The following is a 27,244-nucleotide window of genomic DNA, read 5'->3' as shown; positions in this document are numbered from 1 at the left end:
GGGAAACCAGTTGTGAGGCAACCGCAGTGATCCAAGCTGGGGATGATGGCCTGGTCTAAGGTGTAGTAGTGAGGATAATGAAAGGTGGCCAGATCCTGGATATATTTTGAAAGGAGAACCACCAGCATTTCCAGACCAGATCAGGAGTGTAATATGAAAGAAAGAAGAGCCAAGGATGACTCCAAGGTTTGGGGCCCAATCACTTGGAAAGATGAAATTGCCATCTCCTGAGATGGAGACTGCTGGGGGGCAGAGAAGTTTTGTGAGGGGGTAAGATCAGGACTTTAGGGTTGGACATATTAAATCTCAAACAGGTAGCAGTCATTCAGGTGGAGATACTAAGTAGGCAGTTGGTTCTCAAAGCCTGGCAGAGTATTCAGGAAAGAGGTCTGGGTGAGAAATACAAATTTAGAGTCCCCGGCATAGATAAGATGTTTGAACTCTGGAGACTGGAAGAAACCACCAATGGAATGAGTAGGTAAAAAGATCAGGGACAGGCCCTGGAACACACTGATATGAAGAGTCAGGGTGGAAAAGGAACCAGCAAAGAAACTAAAGAGTGATGGAGAAGTAGGACGAAAACTAAGAGTGTTATACTTTTGGAAGCTAACGAAGAACTGGATAAGGAGAAACCATAAATATGTAGCCCAGAAAATAACCTAAAACAACTCTCAGGCAAAAGGGGCAAATAATAAAAACTGAAGCAGCTGCCAATAGGAATGTTTATTTAGAAAGTTAGGCCTCACTTAAACTGATCTAGAAGATTTGTACCCTCACAGTGGAGACTGTAAGTGGGTAGGCCTAAAAGAGAAATCATTTGACAGCTTTCAGGAAACAATAGGATTCTTCATCTTTAAAAGTCAACTAATGGGGCACCTGGGTGGCTCAGTCGATTGGCGTCTGACTTCAGCTCAAGTCATGATCTTGCTGTCTGTGAGTTCAAGCCCTGCATCGGGCTCTGTGCTGACAGCTGGGAGCCTGGAGCCTGTTTCAGATTCTGTGTCTCCCTCTCTCTCTGCCCCTCCCCCGCTTGTGCTCTGTCTCTGTCAAAAATAAACATTAAAAAAATAAAGAAATAAAAGTCAACTACTAAAAGAGAAAACCTCCAACCCTGCTTCAAGAGCAAGACTGACACAGAGCATGCATATTTTCTCTCAAGTCTCGTGTACAGCCTAGCAGGTAAAAATCTTAGAGTTTTTAACCTAACCACTTCATTGTACTTCTGGATCTTCAAAGAAGACCTAGATAAATTAATTCCCTGCTTGATTAGGGATCTGAATTTAACACCAATCTCAAGCTCAAGGGCCAACTCCAATCCTGGGAAGTTTTTACTAAGCCCTTTTCCAAATGGGTATCATCTCTCTCCTTTGACTCTTCTATAGCCCTCACTTAAAGCCACTCAATCAGCAATCACATTGTCTTTAAATTAATTCTCATTTTTATACCAGGACTGGATAGATGCTTTACATACATTTTTTTCTAATCCTTACAACTCTACACAATTGGGTTTATCCCTATTTTATAGATGAAGAAACTGATGCTCACAGGAATTACTCAAGGTCATGCAACTAGTTAGGGATAAAACCCAGATCTGTCTTACTGCAGAGCCCTTACCTTGACCCAATATACACTACTGCCTCTGGAATAGAAATGCCACACCAGTAATTACCAGTCACTATTTCTGTGATCCTAGACAAGTTTTTAAATCTCTTGGTGCCTCAGTCTTTTTATCAGTGAAATGAAGATGTTGCATCACAAGTACTCCCTGTTGTGAAGATGAAATAAGATAATGCATGTAAAAGTTGTAAACTATATAACAGCTCTTATTATTATATTTACTAGATTTTATCCTCCTTTGGCAGGTTCTTATACCTCCTGTGTATTCCCTTCAATACACAACAAAGGGTTTGATGTGAATTGAATATCATCTACTTGTATTTGGAAAGATGTAAGACACCTTTTCCTCCTCTAAGGGGAAGGCTGGATCCATGAAGCCTGGATTAAGCAAGTGTCCACAATCCAAACCTTAATTTACAACACGAGCAAGCAACTTGGTGCACCCATTAAACACGAGACTTCAACAGCCTGCATGGCAACAGCCCGCAACTGTCTGGTGTTTCCTCTCCAACATAGCTTTTAGTGTTATAATTGTTCGACAATGCAAAAAATCACAAATGAAAAATAATAATTTTCTAAGAAAACATGCCTGGAAGGAAGGAGAGCAGAAAAAAGACCTGGTTTGTTATTGGAGTTAACAGAGACCCTATTGTTTTGTGTACTATCTGATTTACAGCCTCCTGATGACAATAATATCTAGAATACCATCTAACTCATCACTCACTATGAAATTTGATTTACTTTAAGGTTAGAGAGGGAGGGAGCTAAAACATAAGAGACTCTTAAAAACTGAGAACAAACTGAGGGTTGATGGGGGGGTGGGAGGGCAAGGAGGGTAGGTGATGGGTTCTGAGGAGGGCACCTGTTGGGATGAGCACTGGGTGTTGTATGGAAACCAATTTGACAATAAATTTCATATAAAAAAAAGAGAAAAAGGCCAATAATATATTTACTAAATTTCCTTAGGCATACTCACTTCACTTAACATCTTTGAATATGAAGAAGAAGTCACTTAACATCTTTGCTAATGATGGATCTGTTTTCCAACCTACACAGTAAGGACTAATATTATTTTGCCTATGTCACAGGTTTTTTGTAAAGGTCAGATGAAATAACATATGTAAAATTAATTTACAAATTATAAATGTTACAAGAATAACTAGACAGTCACCCACCACTTGTCCTTTGGTAAATGTCTGGTATTAACAAAACAGGGGCGCCTGGGTGGCTCAGTTGGTTAAACGTCTGACTTCAGCTTAGGTCATGATCTCACAGCTCATGGGTTGGAGCCCTGCATCAGGCTCTGTGCTGACAGCTCAGAGCCTGGAACCTGCTTCAGATTCTGTGTCTCCCTCTTTCTCTGCCCCTTGCCTGCCCACGCTCTGCCTCTCTCTCTCAAAAATAAACATTAAAAAAAAAAAAATCAGTCATAAGTTGCAGAAAACCTTTATTTAAAAAAAAAACTGAGATACTGATTTCTCTGTGTGCGCTCACTTTGTAGTACCTAAGAGAATTTTTAAGTTTTTTTAATGTTTATTTATTTGAGAGAGAGAGAAAGAGCGTGAGCAGGGGAGAGGCAGAGAGAGAAGGAGACACAGAATCCAAAGCAGGCTCCAGGCTCTGAGAAGTCAGCACAGAGCCCGACACAGGGCTCAAACTCATGAACCATGAGGTCATGACCTGAGCTGAAGTTGGATGCTTTACTGACTGAGCCACCCAGGCACCCCCCTAAGAGAATTTCTTTAAAAAAATCTATTCATCTTTGAAAAGGACACCACAAATGTTTTAACTCTAGAAGCTATAGAAGAGATAGTTGGTAAAGTAGATCCTCCCACAACAGATCTATATTCCAACAACAACAAAAAAGCTTCAGATGGTTCAGATATGCCTTCCTAAAAGGGTAAAAATGGACTGTGAAGTCAGAATGTAGCCACATACTAAAAAAAAAAAAAAAAAGATGTAGTCACACACTACATATGTGACAGGTGTCACATATGAGGTCATTTTATCTACTACCTCAGTCTCTGCAAAATGCCGAGTGACTCAGAGTACTAAAAACCAGTCCTTTTCCCTGCCTCCCATTGGTTACCCCAGTGCTTCTTCAACACCTCTGGCAAAACAGGAATTAGGAGAATAGAGAAATCAAAATTAGTTCTAGATCCAGGACTGCTTACCATTTCTCTTCCTGTTTCCTTGACTTAATTCTTTTCTGGACTAAGCATAGGAACCCACAAAGGACTGACGTCATAGTTTACAAGCTGACCGCTTGAGCCCAAAAATCCTTGAGCTGTGTTACCAACTTCCACCAAAACTTTAATGAAAAGTTACACAAATATCCAAAAGTAGACTAAGAGCTAGAAAAGATCCAAGTTCTTACACAGTATGCATACCACAGAAGAATGTACCTTTGCATCATTTTGCTTGTCACTTATCAACTATGTTGAACTATAAATATATTTTTAGCCACAATAGCAAGAAAAAAGGAAGGGACGTAATAAGCACTTTAGAGCAAATTTTGCCAGGGACAGATACTTTAGACACTGCCTATTCTTGTTTCAATATTAAGAGGCTTAAATTTGCCTTTGTGATAGAAATAAACAAAATAAATTGCTTGAGTACTTGAATTCTAAATCTCCTATGAAATCCTTGCTCTCCCCTCATTTGAAATTGCTAACTAACATTTCTCAAGTAATCCTCTGAATAAAATCCCCACTTTCCCAGAAGTATCCCACAAGTAAGTGTAATGCTTCTTCGTGTCAAGACCATTTGGCTTTTACAGCCTACCTCATTTCTGTACCATTCTGTCAAAAAATAATTTATTGATGTTGGCAAAATCATTGCCCCATCTTTGTCCCTGATTATGATTTGTAAGCTACTTAAAGAAAAAGTGACGGGGCGCCTGGGTGGCTCAGTCGGTTGAGCGTCCGACTTCGGCTCAGGTCACGATCTCACGGTCCGTGAGTTCGAGCCCCGCGTCGGGCTCTGGGCTGATGGCTCAGAGCCTGGAGCCTGCTTCTGATTCTGTGTCTCCCTCTCTCTCTGCCCCTCCCCTGTTCATGCTCTGTCTCTCTCTGTCTCAAAAATAAATAAACATTAAAAAAAAAAAATGTTTTTTAAAGAAAAAGAAAAAAAAAAGAAAAAGTGACCAACTAAGTTTTTTGTATTGATGACATTTGTTCCTGTATTTTAGCCTGCCTTTTTTTTTTTTTTAAAGTTTTTTTTCCATTTTTTACGGTTTGGCAATTTTTTAAATTCCAAAAGCACACCACGAAACCTATCCTTTATTTAATGATCTGATGGATGTGTTGACCTTGTCTTAAGGGACCTTGAATTTCAAGAGTCCCTGAATTACAATCAGGATAATGTTTAAGACCAACCTCCACGTGATCTATCTTGCTCTTCTAAGAAATTTTCCTGTATGAAATAACAATACCCGTTACCAGCAAAGCCGGAGAAACATACTCACCAAGTGAACATAAGGCACAAAGTATCCGAAAAGTGCAAGCGGTATTCCAACTGCCCAAACCGCATAAGCTGTCACCTTGAAGAGGGCAAAATTGAAAAATTTTTTTGGAGGACTAAACTTCCTCCTGGAAAAGAGGGAGAATCTGTTGTTGCCTCCTTTGGTTCCACCCTCTTTATCTTTGGCACTTGGAGCAAGAGGTCGGTACGTAAAGCTAGCCAGAAAGAGAACAAACATGAAGATGCAGAGGACCCTCAGTGTGTGAAAGAGGCCCACGGTGTCAGTCAGAACCCTTAAAAGGAAAGGCAGCAAAATTGTGAAGATGCTGCTGCCAGCGGTGACAATGCCATTCACCAGTCCAAGGCGCTTCTTGAAATAGTGTCCCAAAATGACCAGCGAAGGCTGGTATGCAAAGGAGCAGCCACAAGCAAATATGATTCCATAGGTAAGGTACAGAGGCTCGATGGAGCTGTGGGGAGATGAAACAGAGAGAAAGCAGCTTTCATTATTTTTATCAAGTGCTTGGTAGAATAAAACCTTCTTCAACCGATTTTACACAAATAAAAATTTTTTAATTTTTTTTTTTTAACGTTTATTTATTTTTGAGACAGAGAGAGACAGAGCATGAACGGGGGAGGATCAGAGAGAGGGAGACACAGAATCTGAAACAGGCTCCAGTCTCTGAGCTGTAAGCACAGAGCCCGATGCGGGGCTCGAACTCATGGACCGCAAGATCATGACCTGAGCTGAAGTCAGCCGCTTAACCGACTGAGCCACCCAGGCGCCCCACAGAAATAAAAATTTAACAGAAAGAGGTGAAAACTCAATAAGCTAAGAATATGACACTAAAAATATTTTCACATCATCTGAATGGATAATAAAATGCCTCAACTATGTGAAAAATGACCATTAAGGCCATCAGTGATTTTGTTCCTCTTCCTCTTTTCATGGATTTCAGGTGAACCGTGCAGCACTCAGTCAGAACTGTTGTGCTCTCCACAACTCAGAAAGGACAGTGCCAGGAAGGGCTTCAGTAAAATGACAGTGATTAAACTAACGAACAAAAAAACCTAGTCTCAATAAAAGCTTTTGAAAATTATAATTTTACTACAAAAACTCATTATTTTATTGAGACTTCCCAGACACTAAGCAATCTATTCAAGGGAAAAGCTGCATTTGATATTTTATCCCCAAGGTTATGTCAGAAACATTTGCACAGAGAAGCACTTGTGTCTCATTTCTGCTGGCCTAACGGCTGTGGACCAACCTTCGCCCCTGTACTGCACGGCTCTCAGCATTGTGCAAGACAGCAAAAGACCATGTTCTGACTGCCGGAAGACGAAGGGAAGTGTGTTATTAGTGATCCCACCTTGTAAGTTTTAAGGCCATGTATGCCTCAAAACAATAATAAAGGATTAAGAATTGTATAGTTTAACCAAATAACTTAATTACATATCTCTTAGGAACATCAAGGATATTATTACATTCTTTGAAACAATTAAGGTAAGGAGTAAAAGAATACTAAATTTTTTTCTTTTTGAAAAGCCCAATTCAAAAGGTTGTATCTCAGTAGCAAAGGCAAATTATTTATTAGAAACTAAGACAGATAAAGTTGGTTAATAATTAAAATTTGAACAATAACACTAGTCTAGCAATATGCTAAGGTAATCATAAGGAACTCCAGAATCTGATAAAATCAAGGCATGTTGGCAATCTTCTCTGAGATGCCCTTCCCCATTATTAGTCCACAGCGAGCACAATCTCCAAATGAGGCTCAAGAGTCACTCCTAGGTTTTCCCAGGTTAATTTTACTTCATTCTGATCACCCTCTACTCAATCTCCACTCTATTCCATAAACATATATTCAGCAGCCATAGGTTCCAGGTACTTGACGAAAAAAATATTAAACATGTAAAAAACACCCTACTCATAATCTTTGTGAAACAAGACATCTACCCAAACAATATAGAACAAAATACTTCATTCATTCTGCCTCAGTGCCTCAGTTTTTCCACATAAGTAGTTTTCAAGATAACTGCAACTTACTACTTAAGGTGCTATTTTTATTTAACAATTTTAAAGGAAAAATCTAAATCCACTGTACATTTCTCTGCCTTTTTCAAAGCATATATTAAAAACAGTATTGACAACACGGTACAATCATGGACACCTGTATCTATACAATATGTCACAGTACTGTAAATCTGTCAGTTGGAAAACCTGAGAGCCATGGATATAAACTGGAAACATTCTCTTGGGCACTATTTTAAATACTAAGTGCTTCGGGGCGCCTGGGTGGCGCAGTCGGTTAAGCGTCCGACTTCAGCCAGGTCATGATCTCGCGGTCCTTGAGTTCGAGCCCCGCGTCAGGCTCTGGGCTGATGGCTCAGAGCCTGGAGCCTGTTTCCAATTCTGTGTCTCCCTCTCTCTCTGACCCTCCCCCGTTCATGCTCTATCTCTCTCTGTCCCAAAAATAAATAAACGTTGAAAAAAATTTTAAAAAAATAAATAAATAAAAATAAATAAATAAATAAATAAATAAATAAATAAATAAATACTAAGTGCTGCGTGATATTAAGCTTTGTATGTCTCCTACAGAGTAAAGCACATAAGCACAAATGATGGCATTTTCAATGCTGCTCAGCATCTTTCACTTCTAAATTTTCACCTCAGTAACAGCTGGTTCAAATCGTTGAAGTTTGACAACTGGAAAAGTGCAGTGTATGTCAGTAAATATCAACCATGTGTGTAAAGAGGATCCCGAGAAGGGATGTGACGTGACCTGGAGTTGCTAGAGAAGGCTTTCCTAAGAAAGCTGAACTTGAACTATAGGAAAGTGAGTCCACTGTTCGACACCTGGAATTTATACCACGTGACCCCTTGCTCCCCTTAAAGCTTGATAGCTTTTGATCAGTGGGTTAAAAAAATGCAACTGAATAAAAAATATGAGAGAGGTGCAAACAAAAGCACTCAAATTATGAAGCTCTGACTTGCTGCCATGGATAACACTGTGTAAGTCATAGTGCTTAAAGCTTACGCAATGAAAAGAGGATTTTTTCCTTGTAAACAGCAAAGTTTCTGAAAGCACAACTTTATGGTATCTAACAATTCTTGAAAAGCAGCATGAAGAACCAAGTCCTTACCTTACAAAAGAACTGGACAGGAGTCCAATGAATCCAACAGCAGCACCCACGACAGCTGTCTTCTGACAACCAAACATGTCTGTGAAGACGCTGGCTATTGGGCAGCAAAAGAAAATCATCCCCATGGACAGAGAACTTACCCACGCTGTAAAAGAGGGACAAAAGGGACATTATGTTATGGCAAACTGCACCTGTAGTTATCCCATAGGATATAATATATATTTAGAATAACATTAGTGCAAAAAAGCTACTACTTTTTTGGAATGAGAAGAAATTGGAATAAATTAGAAACAGATCTGAATCACAGCCCAAAGGACTGGCCAATACTAATTATAACTGGCACAGCAATTATTTGTGTTTAACTGAATTCTTAGTTTGTTTCCGTAATCAAATCAAACACTCTTCTATGACCCAAACTCTATTAATCTCTAACCTGGTATCTATGGTTTTAAGCAACTTCTAGTCTATGGAAAGAAAGTCATTAAAAAAAATTTAGATACATTTACTAATGCATGCTTAGGTGGTCAAACTGCGAAGAAATGATGACCACTGGAAGTCAGGATAGTGGTTAACGCTTAGGGGGAGGAAACAGAATTATAATCATTTGGAACCAATAGTTAAGAACTGAACATCTGCCTAGAGTCTGGGCTTAGTTCTTGTGCTAAGGCAATCAAGTCATACACAGGTAGACTATCTGTTGACCTGGATAATAGTTACTGGGTATCCCTTTATTTTAAAAAAAAAAATTTTTTTTAACGTTTATTTATTTTTGAGACAGAGAGAGACAGAGCATAAACGGGGGAGGGTCAGAGAGAGGGAGACACAGAATCTGAAACAAGCTCCAGGCTCTGAGCTGTCAGCACAGAGCCCGATGTGGGGCTCGAACTCTTGGAGCGTGAGAACATGACCTGAGCCGAAGTCGGACGCTTAACCGACTGAGCCACCCAGGCGCCCCTGGGTATCCCTTTATTGATGAAACCACACACACATTTTATCTTCTTTTCTGAAAGCATGTTATCTTTCACATGAAAAGAAGTCTAAGAGTCTAAGAGTCTAAGAGATTTCTCTACCTTTCAATAATTTTCAGTCTAGTAACATATATGCAAATAGAGGTCCAACAAGACCACCACATAGAAGGTGATAAATGCCTTAAGAGATATAGATGTCAAAAAATGTATAATAGGGATGCCTTGGTGGCTCAGTCGGTTGAGCATCCAACTTTGGCTCAGGTCATGATCTCGCGGTCTGTGAATTCGAGCCCCACATCAGGCTCTGTGCTGACAGCTCAGAGCCTGGAGCCTGTTTCTGATTCTGTGTCTCCCTCTCTCTGCCCCTCCCCCGCTCATGCTCTGTCTCTGTCTCTGTCTCTCTCTCTCTCTCTCTCTCTCTCTGTCAAAAATAAACATTTTTTAAAAATGTATAATAAAGAAACTCTTTAAAATGTGTTTGTATACTCTTATTTGAATATATGTATGTGTATGTGATATTATAGAAAGAAACATCCAAGAAAGGCCATGCTGGGGAATCTTTGTCAAAAAATACTAAGTAGCTTTCCAATTTCCCCATCCAGATCCTTTGTTTTCTCCTCCATATGGAGAACAAATCCTCAGCTTTCAGTATATGGCCAAAGGAGAATGCAAATCACTGAAAGGAAGTGGTTAGGTTTAATATATAAGATTTTCCTGCATATTAAATAAAATAAAGGTGTTATAATAATGTAGACATAAATGATTGCAAGGGCAAAGTGTTTACAAATGAAAATACTCAAAGAGAGAACTACTGTTGGTTAGTTTAAGGTTGATATTCTTTTACCCTTTTTTGGTAGTTCCAACCCTCATTTTCACTTGATCTTGGTCTCTTTTCAAGACATCTTTGCTTTCTAATATCTCAACATTGTTTTAATAGCTTCAAATAAAATGAAATAATACAAAACTGAGATTAGAATGCAAAATATCATTCAACAAAGTTCCCATGACTCTTGGGGCATAGAGCTATCTGGCAACTACACAAAAATTCAAGAATGAGTAGACTGTACTTGACCATTTCCTTGCCACCCTAAATGTTATTTGGGAGTTATATTTCCACTAACGAGGGGTTTTTTTTAATTACTTGCTATCAACTTCTGTTAATAGCATCAGAGTGAAATGGTCAAGCAAACCCTCCTGCAGGGAACAATTATGGCATGTGTGCACTGGAAAAAAAAAAAGTATTTAAACACACTGGAAAATGTCTAAAGCAGATAGAAGGTGGAGGAGAGTTTACCCTTGAAAAGTTGAAACTGAAACTAAAAACTGTAAGTCTGTGGGCTTTTTTGAGGATCAAGACACAATACAAGTGCTGGATAGACTAGTTAGGGGCCAGACTAAAGACAAGTAACAGCTAGAGAAAAAAGAAAAGCAGCAGCCGAAGGCTGTAAGAACTGAGCAGAGATTATCAGCTGCTGCACATCACAGAGTGACAGTTTGCAGGAGTCCAGGCAAGCTAACTGCCTACTAGGAACAAAAACTCAATAACCTTGGAAGAATACAATAGAATCAGAGTTACTTCAAAATAGTATCTATAATATCCATGTTTCAACCTAAGATTATCAGACATTCAAAGAAATAATAATATTAATGGACTCTGTGCTCAGATATTGCATTTAGCAAAGATTTCAAAAACCTGTTATAAATGTTAGAAGTATTAGAGGATACCATTTGAAATAATTAAATGTAAATATAATCTTATTCAGTGTGCAGATAGGGAATCTCAACAGTGAGATGCAAACTACAAAAAAATGGAAACTCTATAGTGATGAAAAGTACAATAACTGAAGAATGCATTCATAGGCTCACTAGACTGATAACAAAAGATAAAAAAGTATATGGAAATTTGAAGACAGGAAATACCCAACCTCAAGAACAGAGAGAAAAATATTTTTTAAAAAGGTACAAAGTGTTAAAGGTCTGTGAGACAAAAATCCAAAGGACCAACATGTTATGACTGAAGTCCTAGAAAGGAAAAACAGGGGCAGAAAATATATATGAAGAACTAATCAAACCCCAAAATCACATATTATGTGAAAAACTAACTTACAGATCTAAGAAGCTCAAAGAACCTCCTTAAGCAAACCACTCCTAAACACACCATAAACTTCAGAATGTCAAAGATAAAGAGAAAAATTTGAAAGTAAAGAAAAAAGATAACCTATTACATACAAGGAAAACAATGATATCATTATCAGTTGGCTGCTCATAAGAGATAATGAAGGATAGAAAACACTGGACCAGTGTTATTTAATGGGCTGAAAAAGGAAAAAACTGTCTACCATGGATTCTATATCCAGCTAAACTACCCTTCAAAAAATGAAGGCAAAATAAAAACATTTTTAGATAATAAAAACAGAGAATTTGTCACTGGAAGATTTCCACTACAGGAAATATTAAAGAAAGTGTTTCAGGCTAAAGGGAAATGATACCAGCTGGCAACATGGGTGTAAAGGAAGGACTGAAATACACATACACATGTTTTTTCTTTATAATTTCTTTACAAGAACTTATATGACCATTTAAAGCAAATTATAACACTGTTAGTATATAATAACAAAAAAACTAAAAATGGAGATAGATGTTACATACTATTGCAAGTTTCCTATATTTCACCTGCAGCAATCCTATATTAATTTAAGATGCATTTGGACAACTTAAAGATGGATATTATAAACCCTAGAGAAAGCATTAAAAAATAATGCAAAGAGATATAGATTAAAAGTCAACAGAGAAACTAGAATTGATTACTAAAATTCTTTGACTAGTGCAAAGGAAGGCAGAAGAGAGGAACAGAAGAACAAAAAATGGATGAGACAAATAGAAAACAAATAGCAAAATGTCAGACCTGAATATGACCATATCAGTAATTACATTAAATAAAAGTAGACTAAAGACTCTAATCAAATGAGAAAGATTTTCTGACTAGATTAAAAAAATCAAGAACCAATTATATCCTGTTTAAAAAGATGCACTTTAAATACAAATACACAAGTTGAAAATAAAAAGATGGAAAAAGATATGCCACATAAATAACCCTAAGAAGAATGGAGTGGCTCTACTCAGTTTAGACAAAACAGGCTGAAGACAAAAAGTATTACTAGAAACACAGAGGGATATTTTATAATGATAAAAGTATCAATGCTTCAGGAAGATATAACAATGATAACTTTATACACATTTCATAACAGAGCTTCACAGATACAGGAAACATTAAAATTTTACACCTACTTACACCATCTTTAAAAATTACCTCAAAAAGGATCATAAAACTTAAATGTGAAACTGAAAACTTTTAAAACTTCTGGAAGAGAACACTGGAGAAATCTTTGCAACCTTAAATTAGGCAAAGATTTCTCAAATACAATACTAAAAGCAATCTATAAAGTAAACCTCACAAAACTAAGAATTTCTCCTTGAAAGACACTGTTAAGGGGCACCTGAGTGTCTCAGGGAGTTAAGCATCCAAGTTTTTTTTTTTTGTTTTTTTTTTTACACATTTAGTTTTATTGTAACAAAGCAACTTGTACACTTTTAACATTTGAAACTAAGCATCATCTTTCCTTTCTAGTGAAACAAAAGGAAAACTTTAAAATAAACAGGAACAAAATTACAAGAGAATGTCCATTCTAAATAAGAATGTACAGATTCTGCTGATTGTCCCATAGAGTGGCAGGGAAGTAGTCATCATTAGGAGGGAATTTCATTTTAAAAGAGTCATCTTCAAGGATGTCCATTAAACATCACAATTAAACATGCCAAAGGAGAAGCCATGTTGTTAAAATGCCCCCTTAACCCACCCAAACATTTCAAATCCACCCATAAGCATCCGACTCTTGATCTCAGCTCAGGTCTTGTTCTCAGGGGCATGAGTTCAAGTCCAGTATGGAGCCCACTTAAAAAACAACAACAACAAAAAATAAAAGACACTGTTAAGAGGATAAAAAGAAAGTCACACACTAGGCAGAAAGATTTGCAAATGATGTATCTAATAAAAAACCTGTACCCAGATTATATAAAGAATTCTTAAAACTCCACGAAAACCATGCAACCCAATTAGAAACCAGGCAAAATATTTGAAAAATCACTTCACAAAAAAAGATATGCAAATGGAAAATATGCATATGAAAAGATGCTCAACATCATTAGTCATAAGGGAAATGTAAATTAAAATAATAATTAAAAAACCACACATCTATTAGAAAGGCTAAAAGGAAAAGGACTAATCATATAAGTGCTAATGAGGTCATAGAGCAATTGGAACCATCACACGCTGCTACAGGGAATATAAAATTGTTCAACCACTTTGGAAAACAGTTTAGGATTTTTTTTTTTTTTTAAGTTAAACATACCCCTACCATATGACCTAGCCATTCCACTCCTAGGTATTTACCTAAGAGAAACAAGTATATGTCCATACAAAAACTTGTAAACAGCCACTTATAGCTGCTTTATTTCTAATAGTCAAAAACTAAAAAGAATCTAAGTGTCCAGAAATAAGTGACTATATAAACAAATGAAGGTGTATTTATATAATGGAATACAACCCAGCCATATATACAGGAATGAACTCCTGATAAATATAACATGGATGAATAGCAAAATAATTATACTCAGTGAAAGAAGATCAACAGAGCACATAAAGCATGATTCCATTTATGAAAAATACAAATTAGGGGCACCTGGGTGGCTCAGTCAGTTGAACATCAGACTCTTGATTTTGGCTCAGGTCATGATCCCAGGGTCAAGGGATCGAGCCCCACATCGGACTCTGTTCTGATGTGGAGGCTGCTTAAGATATTCTCTTTCTCTTTTTCTCTCCCCCCGCCACCACCCCAGTCACACACTCTCACTTTAAAATTAAAAAAAAAAAATACAAATTAATCTATAGTGACAGGAGGCACATCAGTGTTTACCTAGAAGGTGGGAAGGAGCTGGAAAGAGGGATTACCAAGGGACAAAGAAACCTTTGAGGGTGATGGTTATGTTCATTAGTTTGACTGTAGTAGTGGCTTCATTGGCATATACATCTGACAAAACTCATCAAATTACATACTTTAAACATGCAGCTTATTACATGTCATTTACACCTCAATAACACTGATTAAGAAATGAACTTATATGGAAGATTTCAACAACAACAAAAAAAATAGAGGTCATAAAAAACAAATACACAAAACTAACAAAACTAGACAAATCCACAATCATAGCTGTATATTTAGCACATCTGTCTCAGTAATTAATAGAAATGAAAAGACCAAAAAAAGCATTAAAATATAAAAGTTTGGATGACACTATAAACCATCTTAACCTAATGACATTACAGAACACTATATCCAACAATGACTGCAAAGAATTGTCTGCTCTGCCAGGAAAAATGTTAATCACTGGTGAGGGTGGGGTGGGGACAGACGGGAAAGAGAACATTTCTGGAATGTCTCCTAATCCTTGGAAAGGACCTGCACAGAATTGTCATTAGCTCCTCAGGCAATCTTGTGAGGAATTATCTTCATTTTAAAGATGGGGAAGAAGAGATTAGAGGTCCTAGGTAACTTGCCAAGGTTATGCAACACTGGTGGGATTCGAACTAAATATCCAGGGTGGAAACAGGAATAAGAAGACATGTCCAAGAGTCCTTCATTAAAAAACAGACACTGGGCACCCACAGCTAGGTGCCATGTTTGATGTTGTTGATAAAAAATTTGCCCTTCCTGGGGTGCCTGGGTGGCTCAGTCAGTTGGATGTCATCATGATTTCAACTTAGGTCACGATCTCACAGTTGTGAGACTGGGCTCCACGTGGGGCTCTGCACTGGGCTTGAAGCCTGCTGAGGATTCTCTCTCTCCTCCTCTGTCCCTCCCCAGCTTGGGCATTCACACACTCTCTCTCTCTAAAAAAAAAAAAGAAAAGAAAAAAGAAAAAGAAAAAGAAAAAGAAAAGAAAGAAAAGAAAAAGAAAAAAAAAACGTAATTTAAAAAGTTATCCCTTCCTGGAGAAGCTCACAATCTAGGTAAATTAAGACAAAATCCAAATCCCAATCAAGGTGCACAGTGAATTCAAGTTCCATGTGTCATCCTCTGTTCCCAACACAAAATAATGATAGAATTAGAATATACATACAGATTTTTCAAAAGATACCGAAAAAACCTGGTCATGTACAGACTACCTGCAAAAAGGAACGGACTAAGTTGGGCCTGTCTAATGGAGTCCAGGTCTGTAAGCAGATACTAGGCATTGTTAAGAGGACTAAAAGTACTCCCTGTGAAACAGAAAAAAGCCAAGCTCACTGACTGAGCCCAGAGCTGGAACTCCCCCCATACACCTGCAAAAGGAGACTGGAGAAGGCAAGAGTGAGCTAGATGGGATTTTAGTAATGTTTGCTTTTTAAGTTTTTATTTAAATTCTAGTTGTTAAGGTATTTTAGTGATTTCTATCCAGATTAAAGATTTAGAACTCTACAAACTTCTAGGGGAAGGAGAATACAGACTCAGCCTCATGACTAGGCCTGAAATAAGGTCCTCACTGGCTCTCTAGCTGGTCTGTGAGATTTTTAGTGTTACTGTGGAACAAGAAGCTTAAAAGACCTTATTCTGAAACTGGGAATTCAGGGAGCCTAACAGAAGACCCATTAGGGAGGGAAGGTGAAGAAGGAGAAAACAAAACAATATACCTCCCACTAAGAATGATTCTGTAAACTCAAATTCCAAAAAACTGAAGTCAGTCCAATGCTAACAAAGACAGCTAACAAATCACCAATTAGCAAATATAGTCACTCCAGATGAAATTAATTCTGTAGACCAGTGTAACTACCACTCCAAAATGAGTATATTTAGAACTTTCAAAGAAATAAAATGAAAGAATATTTTCATTTAAAAAAAAAAAACTATGAAACAAGCAAAAATAAAACAAGGGCAAGTGTGTTTAAAAAAGAGTATTAATTAGAAATCCTGGATATTAAAAATTGTCACTGAGATAAAAAAAACTCAACAGAGAAAACTTTTTATCCCCAGAATACAAACCTAAAATATAAAAAAAAATTACACATCTTAAAAAAAGAATATCTTGAACTCATGATAGAAAAGTATTTCCAGACATAAGCACAAACCATGAAGAAAAATATGGATAAAATTTACAATTCCTAGGCAAAAAAAGACACTAGAACCAAAGCAAAAAGAGACAAGCCACAGAATGGGAGATCACTGCAGGGCATATAAACAGTAAATTATTATCATCTTGCATTTGTAAAGATAGGCTATAAATCAACAGGACAAAGAAGACAATCCAACCGAAAAATGGACAAAAGAGTTCAGAGGAAATACACAGAAAAGAAAACCCAATGGCCAAGTGACATTTGGCTCAGATGCTCATTAGTAGAAAAATGCAAATTAAAAGAATGATAAATGACCATAATTTGGCAACAAATAAGAAGTCTGAGTTTTAGTGAGATAATGGGAAAATGGGAATTCCTACGCATACCAGCATAAATAGAAATAACCATTGTGAGTAGCCATTTGGCAACATCTAGGAAAGCCAAGGATATGCATACTCCATATTCTTGCAATTCCACTCCCAGTTATGTACTCCAGAGAAATTTTATGCAAAAGAACACATGAATAAGAATGTTTACTGACGCATTGTTTGTAATAGTGGTAAAAAAAAAAAAAAAAAGCAACAACCTAAATATCCATCAGCATTTGAAAAGAAATGTTGGTATTAACATCCAATGGAATATGGATTCACACATATGTAGTAATAGTATAAAACATGATGGGACTCATATGTGGATCCTGAGAAACTTAACAGGAGACCATGGGGGAGGCGAAGGGGGGAAAAAAAGTTACAGAGAGGGAGGGAAGCAAACCATTGGAGACTCTTAAATACTGAGAACAAACTGAGGGTTGATGGGGGCGGTGGAAAGAGGAAAGAGGGTGATGGACATTGAGGAGGGCACCTGTTGGGATGAACACTGGGTATTGTATGGAAACCAATCATACAATAAATTATATATAAAAAATAATAAAATAAAATAAAACATGATGGGAATAACAAAAACCAGTAAGGCATAGTTATTACCTCTAGGACGGCATGGATGAAGAAGGGGACACAGGTGGCTACAACAGAGTCTAATGTTTTGCGTTTCATTTATTTATTTATTTATTTTTAATTCAAATTCAAGTTAGCTAACATATAGTGTAATAATAATTTCAGGAATATAATTTAGTGATTCATCAATTACATATAACACCCCATGCTCATCCCAACAAGTGCACTCCGTAACACCCCTCACCCACCCAACACCCCACCAGCAATCCTCATTTTGTTCTCTGTATTTCAGAGTCTCTTACAGTTTTTCTCCCTGTTTTTATATTATTTTTGCTTCCTTTCCCTTATGATCATCTGTTTTGTATCTTTTTTTTTTTAATTTTTTTTTTAATGTTTATTTATTTTGGGGACAGAGAGAGACGGAGCATGAACGGGGGAGGGGCAGAGAGAGAGGGAGACACAGAATCGGAAACAGGCTCCAGGCGCTGAGCCATCAGCCCAGAGCCTGACGCGGGGCTCAAACTCACGGACCGTGAGATCGTGACCTGAGCTGAAGTCGGACGCTTAACCGACTGAGCCACCCAGGCGCCCCTCATCTGTTTTGTATCTTAAATTCCACATATGAGTGAAGTCATATGATATGTCTTTCTCTGACTTATTTTGCTTAACATAATATACTCTAGTTGCATCCACAGTGTTGCAAATGGCAAGATTTCATTCTTTTTCATGGCTGAGTAACATTCCATTATATATATATGCCACATCTTCTTTACCCATTCATTAGTTGATGGACATTTGAGCTCTTTCCACATTTCGGCTATTGTTGATAGTGTTGCTATAAACATTGGGGTGCATGTGCCCCTTCGAATCAGCATTCCTGTATCCTTTGGATAAATATCTAGTAATGCAATTGCTGGATCATAGGGTGGTTCCATTTTTAATTTTATAAGGAACCTCCATGCTGCTTTCCAGTGTGGCTGCACCAGTTTACATTCCTACCAGCAGTGCAAAAGAGTTCTTCCCCTTTCTCTGCATTCTCTAATATTCCGTGTTTTAGAAAGAAAATCTTAGAATCTGAGTACTGAGTAGTAGTTATACAATAACATATATAGTAGTTATAGTAGTAACTTATATGGTAGTTATATAAACCATGCATTTGTTATCTTATTTTTGAGAGAAAGAGCGTGAGCAGGGGAGGGGCAGAGAGAGAAAGAGAGGAGACACAGAATCTGAAGCAGGCTCCAGCCTCTGAGCTATCTGCACAGAGCCCAACATGGGGCTTGAACCCATGAACCACAAGATCATGACCTGAGCTGAAGTTAGATGCTTAACTGACCAAACCACCCAGGCGCCCATGTAAACAAAGAACTTTAAAGCAACACTAAGTTCATGCAAATGTAAAGTGAACTAAAGCTTCACTTCCCGGTATCTCCGGGTCCTGGCATACATAGAAAATATTAACACTTGTACAGCTCACTAAAGTAAAATGGACAAAGTTGCTCATGGCTGCAGACAACGGCTCAGAAACTTGGGACTCAGGAGGTGATCAACACTTATGCTCACCTGTAACCATTCACCTCACTCGGGAAGCACTAAAGTGAAGTAACAGCTACAGAGATTTCTGGAGCCTAACAACTACAGAGATTTCTGGAATCATGTACCACATACTATTCCAAAAATATGAAAATTAACAAAGTCCAAGGTTTAAAAATTCACAATATATCATACCCATACCAATTGCTGGGGTCTTCAGGGTTCATCTTTAATTTATAGCTCTCAGAAATCCAAAGTAGCATATAGGTAGTTCTGAGTTTGTGTGATTTTTTTTTTTTTTTTACTCCTAAACATAGATTCACAGTACCAGTCTCTAATGCAAAGCTCCTCACCCCAATTTATTGAAACTCACACTAAGAGTAATGAACATTTTCTAATCTTGCCATTGTTCAAAGTAGAAGATAAAATCCCCCAGCCCACATCCATAATGCAGTGCGCTACTCATACACTAAATGTGAGTCTGCTAAGGCCTCTCAATTTCCATGAGAGGATGCCAACGTGACAGTCTGCTAGTTTGATCTCTAAGGGAGATAAATCCAGTGTAATTCTACAATAAAATACCCACAATACAAGTCCTAAACTCCTGGGCAGCCCTTACCAAACGCTCTGTTGAAAGCAATGATACCTAAAGATGGGGAAATTGTGTATTATAGTCTCCACATTACCCTTGGATTAGGCTAGACTTGGAACCTGTAAACTTGGTCAGATCACACTGGCCCCTGATAGAACTGCTTTCAGAGTTGTCTCTTGATGTCATAAACTCAACTGTCATCAAGAGACACTTACAGAAACTGTCTAATGAAATCTATTATTACATCTACCATAAGGGTAATGCTAACATTCATTCGTTCATTCATTCATTCCTCTGTGCTTCCTACAAGAAGCTAAGGGTTAGGAAACACTTTACACTTTACTTCCTAGAGTAATAAGTAAATTTCCTCTTTGACCACCTCCATCAGGCCTCCCTTTTCACTTTGGTTTCCAGGAAGCTTAGAGTCATTTATGTTATTGTATTATAACAATACAGACCCTTAATGGCTTATGTATTAATTAGGTACTATTTTCCCATACTATTAACCACATACCATATTTCCTCAATGTTCTGATTTCTTATTTTCTGCTATCTTACCATTTTATTTGTGTAGTATTCCATGCTTCTGAAAACCACCTCAAATCCTTTGTGGAATGAGGTAACATAAGTTAATACACATTTAATCCTATTGTTACTATAGTTGTTTAAACTCTACAGTAATGACAGGATTAATGGCCTATAGTGGGCAACTTAGTTAAAGAGAATTTTTTACAACATTCTTATAGAAGATATTGAAAAATATTCTCCAAAAGAAAACAAACAACTATTCTTTCCCTGAATATCATTTTCTTATAAGACTCTCAAATGTAATTTTAAATTCTAGGCCATCAAGAAAAATAATTTTCTAATTAGATCCCCTTCAAACATCCATTCTTTCTATACCCACTTCTGCGTTCCTCTTCTCCACCATGGCGAACTTTTCTCTTTTTTTAGCTGCAAGAACCATATAGATCATAGCTATTAAATCATAATCATACCTAATAACTGTCAGTAGGAACACTAAAAAATTACTCAAGACGAGCATCTTATCTTTGTAAGGAGAAAGGAAAACTAACATTCAGTGAGCACTACCATGTGGCAGACAATATGTGGGGCACTTTATATATACCACTTCACTCAATCTTTGAGGCAACCCCATGATTTGGACAATATCCCTGTATTACAGTGTCTGAAATAGCCCAAAGCACAGAGATTAAGTGATTTGCCTAAGGGTGCTCAGCTCTTTAAGTGGAAGCCTCTAGATTTATACCCCATACTGCCTGGTTTAAAGCTCTGCTCTGTCCATTCTTTCACCCCTTATAAACAACCACACTGCTTTTATAAACTCTTGTCAGTGCACCTAAGCCAGGGAACATTTTTCAGGTGGGAGAACAAGTTAGAAACCTTCAACAGGATGATAAGGACCCAAAAAAGCTACTTAGCATGCTTCTGTGGAGGAATAGGTCAGAACCTAGCTCTTTCAATTGGCCTTTGGTGTGCTTTCCCTCCTCTGCTCTTCTGCAGCAGCTTCTAGTTGGTGCCACTCACTGTCACTGACCCAAGGTTATTTACCTTGTCTGTGCATTGTCTACACACACACACACACACACACACACACACACACACACACACGTCTCTCCAAGTCTCATTTCCTTAAATGCCACCACCAGAGGTGCTGGGTGGCTTAGTCAGTTAAGCATCCAACTTCAGCTCAGGTCATGATCTCATGGTTCATGGGTTTGAGCCCCACATCAGGCTCTGTGCTGACAGCGCAGAGCCTGGAGCTTGCTTCGGATTCTGTGTCTCCCTCTCTTTCTGCCCCTGCCCCGCTTGCCCTCTGTCTCTCTCTCAAAAATGAAAATAAACATTAAAAAAAAAAGCCACCACCATGCCTTACATATGCTTTCCCCTTCCATTCTCCATATTATAGTAGGCAATCAAATAGTTATCAAATAAGTGAATGGGAACATTCAATCGTTGAGAAGGAAGTTATTGCTAGATATGCAATGTTAGTTATCTCAAAGAGGGCTGGATCCAAATCTACCTCCTTTGTCCAGAGTAAGATGTTCCTCCCTTACTGCAGCAGAATGCTGAGAAGTCAGAAAAGAGTTCTTACAAGTATAGCTGAAACTACTTACAGCCTAGTATCAACAATTTCTATACTACTTTACTTCTCCCACGATGAAACAGTCCTGATTCGTTAACACTTTTCTTGAAAAAGTCTGTTCTGCTGTAAGACTCACAAAATTAAGTCCTACATAATAGTGAAAGAATTTTTTTTGAGTTATCTCTAATAAAAACGTTAAAAAGAACATAATCGAGGTAAGGGCCAAGACATGAAAGGAAACGTAAGTTCCATTAATCAGATTTGTAAGTGACACATTCATTCATTCAATATTTATTGAATGCCTATAACATATATATACTGCTGCTGTTTTAGGTGCTGAGGAGATAGAGCAATGATCAAAACAAACCCCTGTCCTCAGAGCCGCTCTTCCACTGGGGGGACAAAAAGCTAGGGAGAATGGTTGATATACTGGTTGGCAAAACGAGGACTTGAAATCAATATAAAGAGAAGACCAAAAGCAACAAAATCAAGTTTAATAGAGAAAAAATATATAGTGCTTTACATGTAGAGTCCAGGAAATTAAATGGACAAATACGAATGGGAAGAGGATATACAGCTTTATACTAGGCCCTGGAGACCTCAAGTCCCAATCTCCAGAAGCTCATAACCAGGAGAGACAGACAGACAAGGATTGAACAGTGTGCAGTGTGATAACTGACCAAGGTATGAACCATGTATTATGGGACCACATAAGACACGTACCCACACCAGGAGGGAAGGAGCTGTCAGGCACTCTTTCCTCAGGGTAACACCCGAAGTGTCTTACAGGATGAACAGGTCTTAACCAGACAAGGATTGGGGAAAAGAGGCAGGAACACTCCATGCAGAAGGAACGGCATATACAAAATTAGTATCTATAAGTGGTTGTCTAAAGGTACAGCCAGAATCAGTGTACGGCTTTGTCTGCCATTCTAAGAAATGCAGACTCCATCCATTAGATGTTAAGGAGTCATTGTTAGGTTTTAACCTGGGAATTACATGACCAGATGATATTTTAGACACTCCACTCTGTGAACAGAGTGGACTATTGATGGGGGAGATTGGGAGGGAGGCAGCTGAACACTGCTACAAGTAGCAAATGACAATGGTCTGAACTCAGAAGTGGCAAGGTAGCCACAGGGACAGATCAGAGATGTGAGTGGTAGAATCAACATAAGTTATGATTCATTAGTTATAAAGAAATGAAGGGAGTAGCAGTAAGGTCTACTCTTAAGAGATCTGGCTAGGCGACAAAATGAAGGGGAAACAGAGGCAGAGTCTAAGAATAAGGAAAATGAACGGGTTTGGGGAGCAGGGAAAGGAGAAGAGCAGTTTGTTTGAAAATGCCAGCAACTAACTCAATATGCAAGTTTCTTCTTCCAAAATTGTTCCTTGGAAATAACTGAAATAATCGCCTTACATTAAAGCAATAATTGCTTTATACTAAATTCTTTCAGGAGTTTCCGTATCATGGGGCACTTTCTCAATTTCTATTTTGAACAAATTATTGTTAGGGAAATTACAAATAAGCCTCAAACTACCTCAACGACCTACTGTTGTTGGTTTTAGATACTACTACGGGTCACCTGATGGACAGAACTGGTTAAAAAATAAAAAAGGGGTACCTGGGTGGCTCAGCTGAGCGTCTGACTCTTGATTTCAGCTCAGGTCATGATCCCAAGGTCATGGGATCTGAACTGAGCTCCACACTAAGCATGGAGCCTGCTTGAGATTCTCTCTCTCTCTCTCTCTCTCTCTCTCTCTCTCTTTTTCTCTCTTCCTCTGCCCCTCTCCCCCACTCACATTCTCTCTCTTTAAAAAAAAAAAAGGAATAAAAAAAATTCACACACATTTATATATTTTCCTGGGAGCATACTTCACACTTGCATGTTTGGATGTTACAAATTTCCAAAAGCAACATAGTGAGTAAGCAGTTATGTTGTAGAGATCACAAATATGCACCCACAGGACAAAACATCTGTCCTAATAAAGCTCCAGTAGAGACTTGCCACAGGAAACCTTCCGCATTCCCTGGCCTCTTGTTTCCATTCAGGGACTTCCCAGTGAAGACAACTCAAGGCCTGTCTCCACCTCCTCGGCAACTTCTCCTGGGGAAGAGGACTGTTTGCTTGGTGCCTTTAGCGGGAGGAACTGAGCATGCTCAGTCAGCCCCTTCTGGGGTTCAGTCCTCAGTCCTGGCCTGTCCTCAAGAGGTCCAAATTCTCTGATCACCCATGATGGGAGCTTATAGGGCAAATCCTGTAGGAAAGATTTACAGCTGACCTGTAACTACAATGCGAGCCCTATTCTTTAAATGCAGGGGGCGATATTAGGTGGCCATAGATCATAATAATACTGATGAGGATGACAACTAGAATTTACTTCAAATTCACCATGTGCCAGACACTCTACGTGCTTCACATATATTAAGTCATTTAATCTCCACAGCAAACCCATGAGGTAGGTTATTCCTGAGAAAGCTGAGACACCGAGATTTAAAAACTTGTTAAAAATCACATAAATCTAGGGGCGCCTGGGTGGCGCAGTCGGTTAAGCGTCCGACTTCAGCCAGGTCACGATCTCGCGGTCCGTGAGTTCGAGCCCCGCGTCGGGCTCTGGGCTGATGGCTCAGAGCCTGGAGCCTGTTTCCGATTCTGTGTCTCCCTCTCTCTCTGCCCCTCCCCCGTTCATGCTCTGTCTCTCTCTGTCCCAAAAATAAATAAACGTTGAAAAAAAAAAAAATTTAAAAATCACATAAATCTAGTAGGTGGAAAGGCTAGAATTTGAGCCCAAAGCCCTCACTCTTAGTCACTATGCTATATTGCCTCTGAAATGATTTAACCAAAATTCATAATATTAAGAGGATAAAAAAAAAAGGGGTAGTATAAAAGAGTCGTATCTTCAGCCTCCACAGAAAGAAGTCTACAGGTAAGTTTGAAAATTCAAAATATAGCCATGTAGGCATTTTGTTTAGAAATATGAAGATAACCATAAGACACTGCTAAGCAAGTTAAAAGCAATGCCTTTGGGGGCGCCTGGGTGGTTCAGTCGGTTAAGTGTCCAACTTCGGCTCAGGTCACGATCTCACAGTTTGTGGGTCCGAGCCCCGCGTCGGGCTCTGTGCTGACAGCTCAGAGCCTGGAGCCTGCTTCAGATCCTGTGTCTCCCTCTCTCTCTGCCCCTCCCCAGCTCACACTCTGTCTCTCTCTCTCTCTCTCTCAAAAATAAACATTAAAAAAAAATTTTTTTTTAAAGCAATGCCTTTGGAACAGGGTACTCAGGATAAGGGGGAGTGGGACAGGGGAATGCTACCTTCTATTATAAGACTCACAGAAGTTTTTTATACTATATACATATATGCCTGATCATAAAAATTAATTTTAGAAAACTGATACCAAACTTTGTTAGAATTAATCAGGGCATATATCTAGCCTGCTTTTAAAAATCGTATGACCCCATAATGATGGAATAACTTCACAAAACTACCCCGCAAACAACCTAAGCTGAGAAGGTACCACTGGGAATAGGAGGGTCATAATGGCGGTGTGGCCTGGCTCACGATTTGAGAACTCTAAGACAAATTCCAAAGGAGAGATGAAATCTGTGGGTCAGATATCAAAGATAAAGGTAGATTCTCTAAGCCCAGTCAAAACACAGCTTGTCCTGATTGGAGGTTGAAGGGGTAACAAGAAATTGTCTTATGCTTGTAACTAGTTTTATCTGAGCTAAAAACCCAGTTTAGTCACTAACTTGCTAGAACATCTAATCCTGGAAAGCATAAAGTCAACCATCCTTCCTTTAACAACAAGAATATTTGTCATGTGAAAGGGAAATGGAGGGTGAAAGTGATTGCCACAAAGCAAACGAGAGAAGAGTCCTGACTATGAATAGGCTGCCTTGCCCGGAAACGTCAATTCTTCAAAGGAAGGTAATAGTAGAGACAATTATTTAAAAAAAAAAAAAAAAAGTCCCTTGTGAGATTTGGGAGAATTTGAAATCATAAAGCTTTATTTTGCTATTTAATACTTAATAGCAGCATGTGTTGTTTTAAAAGGTAAAAAGGAATATTATACCTCACAGAGCTGAGTAACAAGGGTCATTCTAGACAGCTACAGTATCTCCATTCCCTGCAAGAGGGAACAAAGACCTGTTTACTCCTTTCAAAGGGGTTTATCTGAGTACAAGTAGTTTAGGTAAGTCTAGGACAAACTCCAAGATAAAATTTCCAGTTAATGTCACATCATCACCACTTCAGTGACCCAGAACTTTGTATACATTTCCTATGGAGTTTGGCACTAAGTAACATTTATTAAGTGCTTACTCTGTGCCAAGAACTTGTACATGCTTTATCCTTACAACAACACTGACTGAGGTCATACTATCCCTATATAATGGAGGAAACTGAGGCAAAGAATGGTTAAAAAACTTGCCCAAGGCCACAAAGACAGAGAGTGGAGGAAGGGAACCCAGACAGTCTGGATGCCATGTTCTTAGCCACCCCACAGTACCCACTAAGAATCCAAAAAGAGCTATAACAAACCTTTTGAAAACACAGGGAAGCACCTCCTACAACTGTCATGTACAAACAAGCCTTGATATTCTAAGAAAGCATCAACCCACACAAGTAAGTTTGTACCTAATAGATTTCTGTCTTGGTGAATCAAATGCCTCCTTGCCCTGCCCTAAGTACCAACTAAACAAAGATGCTCTGATAAGAGCCTTCCTAGCCACAAGTAATCCTGCCAGGGAGTTATTTACTACTGAAGAGCAGGAAATTAAGAGAGAACTTAAACCGCCAAGATAAACCACAAACTGCATATAGACGCTGGGTTGCAAGCCAAGACTCTCACATTCCTCCCTGACTGGATTTAGGACTTAGATCGTCTTTTACATAAAGGATTTATAAAGACATGTTGAATTGATAAATGATTGAGAAAAAAAATAGCTTAGAAAGATACCAAAACCATTCAGCCTTTGCTCTGTTCTACTATGTTTAGAAATCTTGATCTTGCCATAACATAAAAGGAAAGATTAGTCTTAGCCAAGTCTAAATTATCTCTGCCATTCTGTTTAATCTTAAAATCAAGTTTAAATAATAAGCATCTGCTGAAAGTATTAACAGTGAAAAAGCAGACTCATGATCAAGTAAGGCCTAAAGAGGGGTATGATAAGATCAGAAGCAGTCCCTTAGAGCCCCACAAGAGGGACCCCTGCCCTAGACCCCTGCAGATCACACACTCCTGTGTGCATACAAATCTCATTAAAGAACACACAGATGCTCAATCCTGACACAGTGAGACTTGTAACTCTAAACATGTGCTCTTGTCCAGGCCTCAGAGAAGCACATCTCTATATCTGTTGTCCTATGCCCACATAACAAAGGGGACCTCATCTAAATGCCATGAAGTTGAAGCTGTGCCACTGCAAAAGCACTTAGATAAGAGAAAAACAAATTAACTTATCAAATCTTCTAAGAGGACATGAATGCAATGAATTCTTGCATAATAAAGTTTCACTTCCAAGTAGAGCTAGTTGCTCATTTTCTTGCTTTTCTTCCTATTCCAATTCATGGTTCTGGTGGTACTCACTAATTAGCACTAAATTCACAGCTATTACACGTGGAGAGAAACATTTTGCAGCATTAAACAATTCCTTTTATTCCTAAATACATACATATTTAGTGGATCTAATATGAGTGAAACATGACCCTGATTATTTATA

At 38.4% G+C, this 27,244-nt stretch overlaps 1 protein-coding gene across 1 annotated transcript in view; it reads right to left on the bottom strand.

Moving 5' to 3' along the window:
• The window catches only part of SLC16A10 (solute carrier family 16 member 10), a 109,237-nt gene that overhangs the window by 34,338 nt on the left and 47,655 nt on the right, over nt 1-27,244 (bottom strand). The window contains exons 2-3 of the mRNA XM_045499298.1: nt 8,224-8,368; nt 5,084-5,549 (exon numbers count right to left, since the gene is read on the bottom strand). Of these exons, the coding sequence (XP_045355254.1) occupies nt 5,084-5,549; nt 8,224-8,368 (611 nt within the window). The remainder of the gene's footprint in view (nt 1-5,083; nt 5,550-8,223; nt 8,369-27,244) is intronic.

The sequence above is a fragment of the Leopardus geoffroyi genome, chromosome B2 (genome assembly GCF_018350155.1).
Source record: "Leopardus geoffroyi isolate Oge1 chromosome B2, O.geoffroyi_Oge1_pat1.0, whole genome shotgun sequence".
Lineage (NCBI taxonomy): Eukaryota > Metazoa > Chordata > Mammalia > Carnivora > Felidae > Leopardus > Leopardus geoffroyi.
Note: the sequence above shows the minus strand (reverse complement) of the source record. Positions and strands in the feature narration are given on the sequence as shown.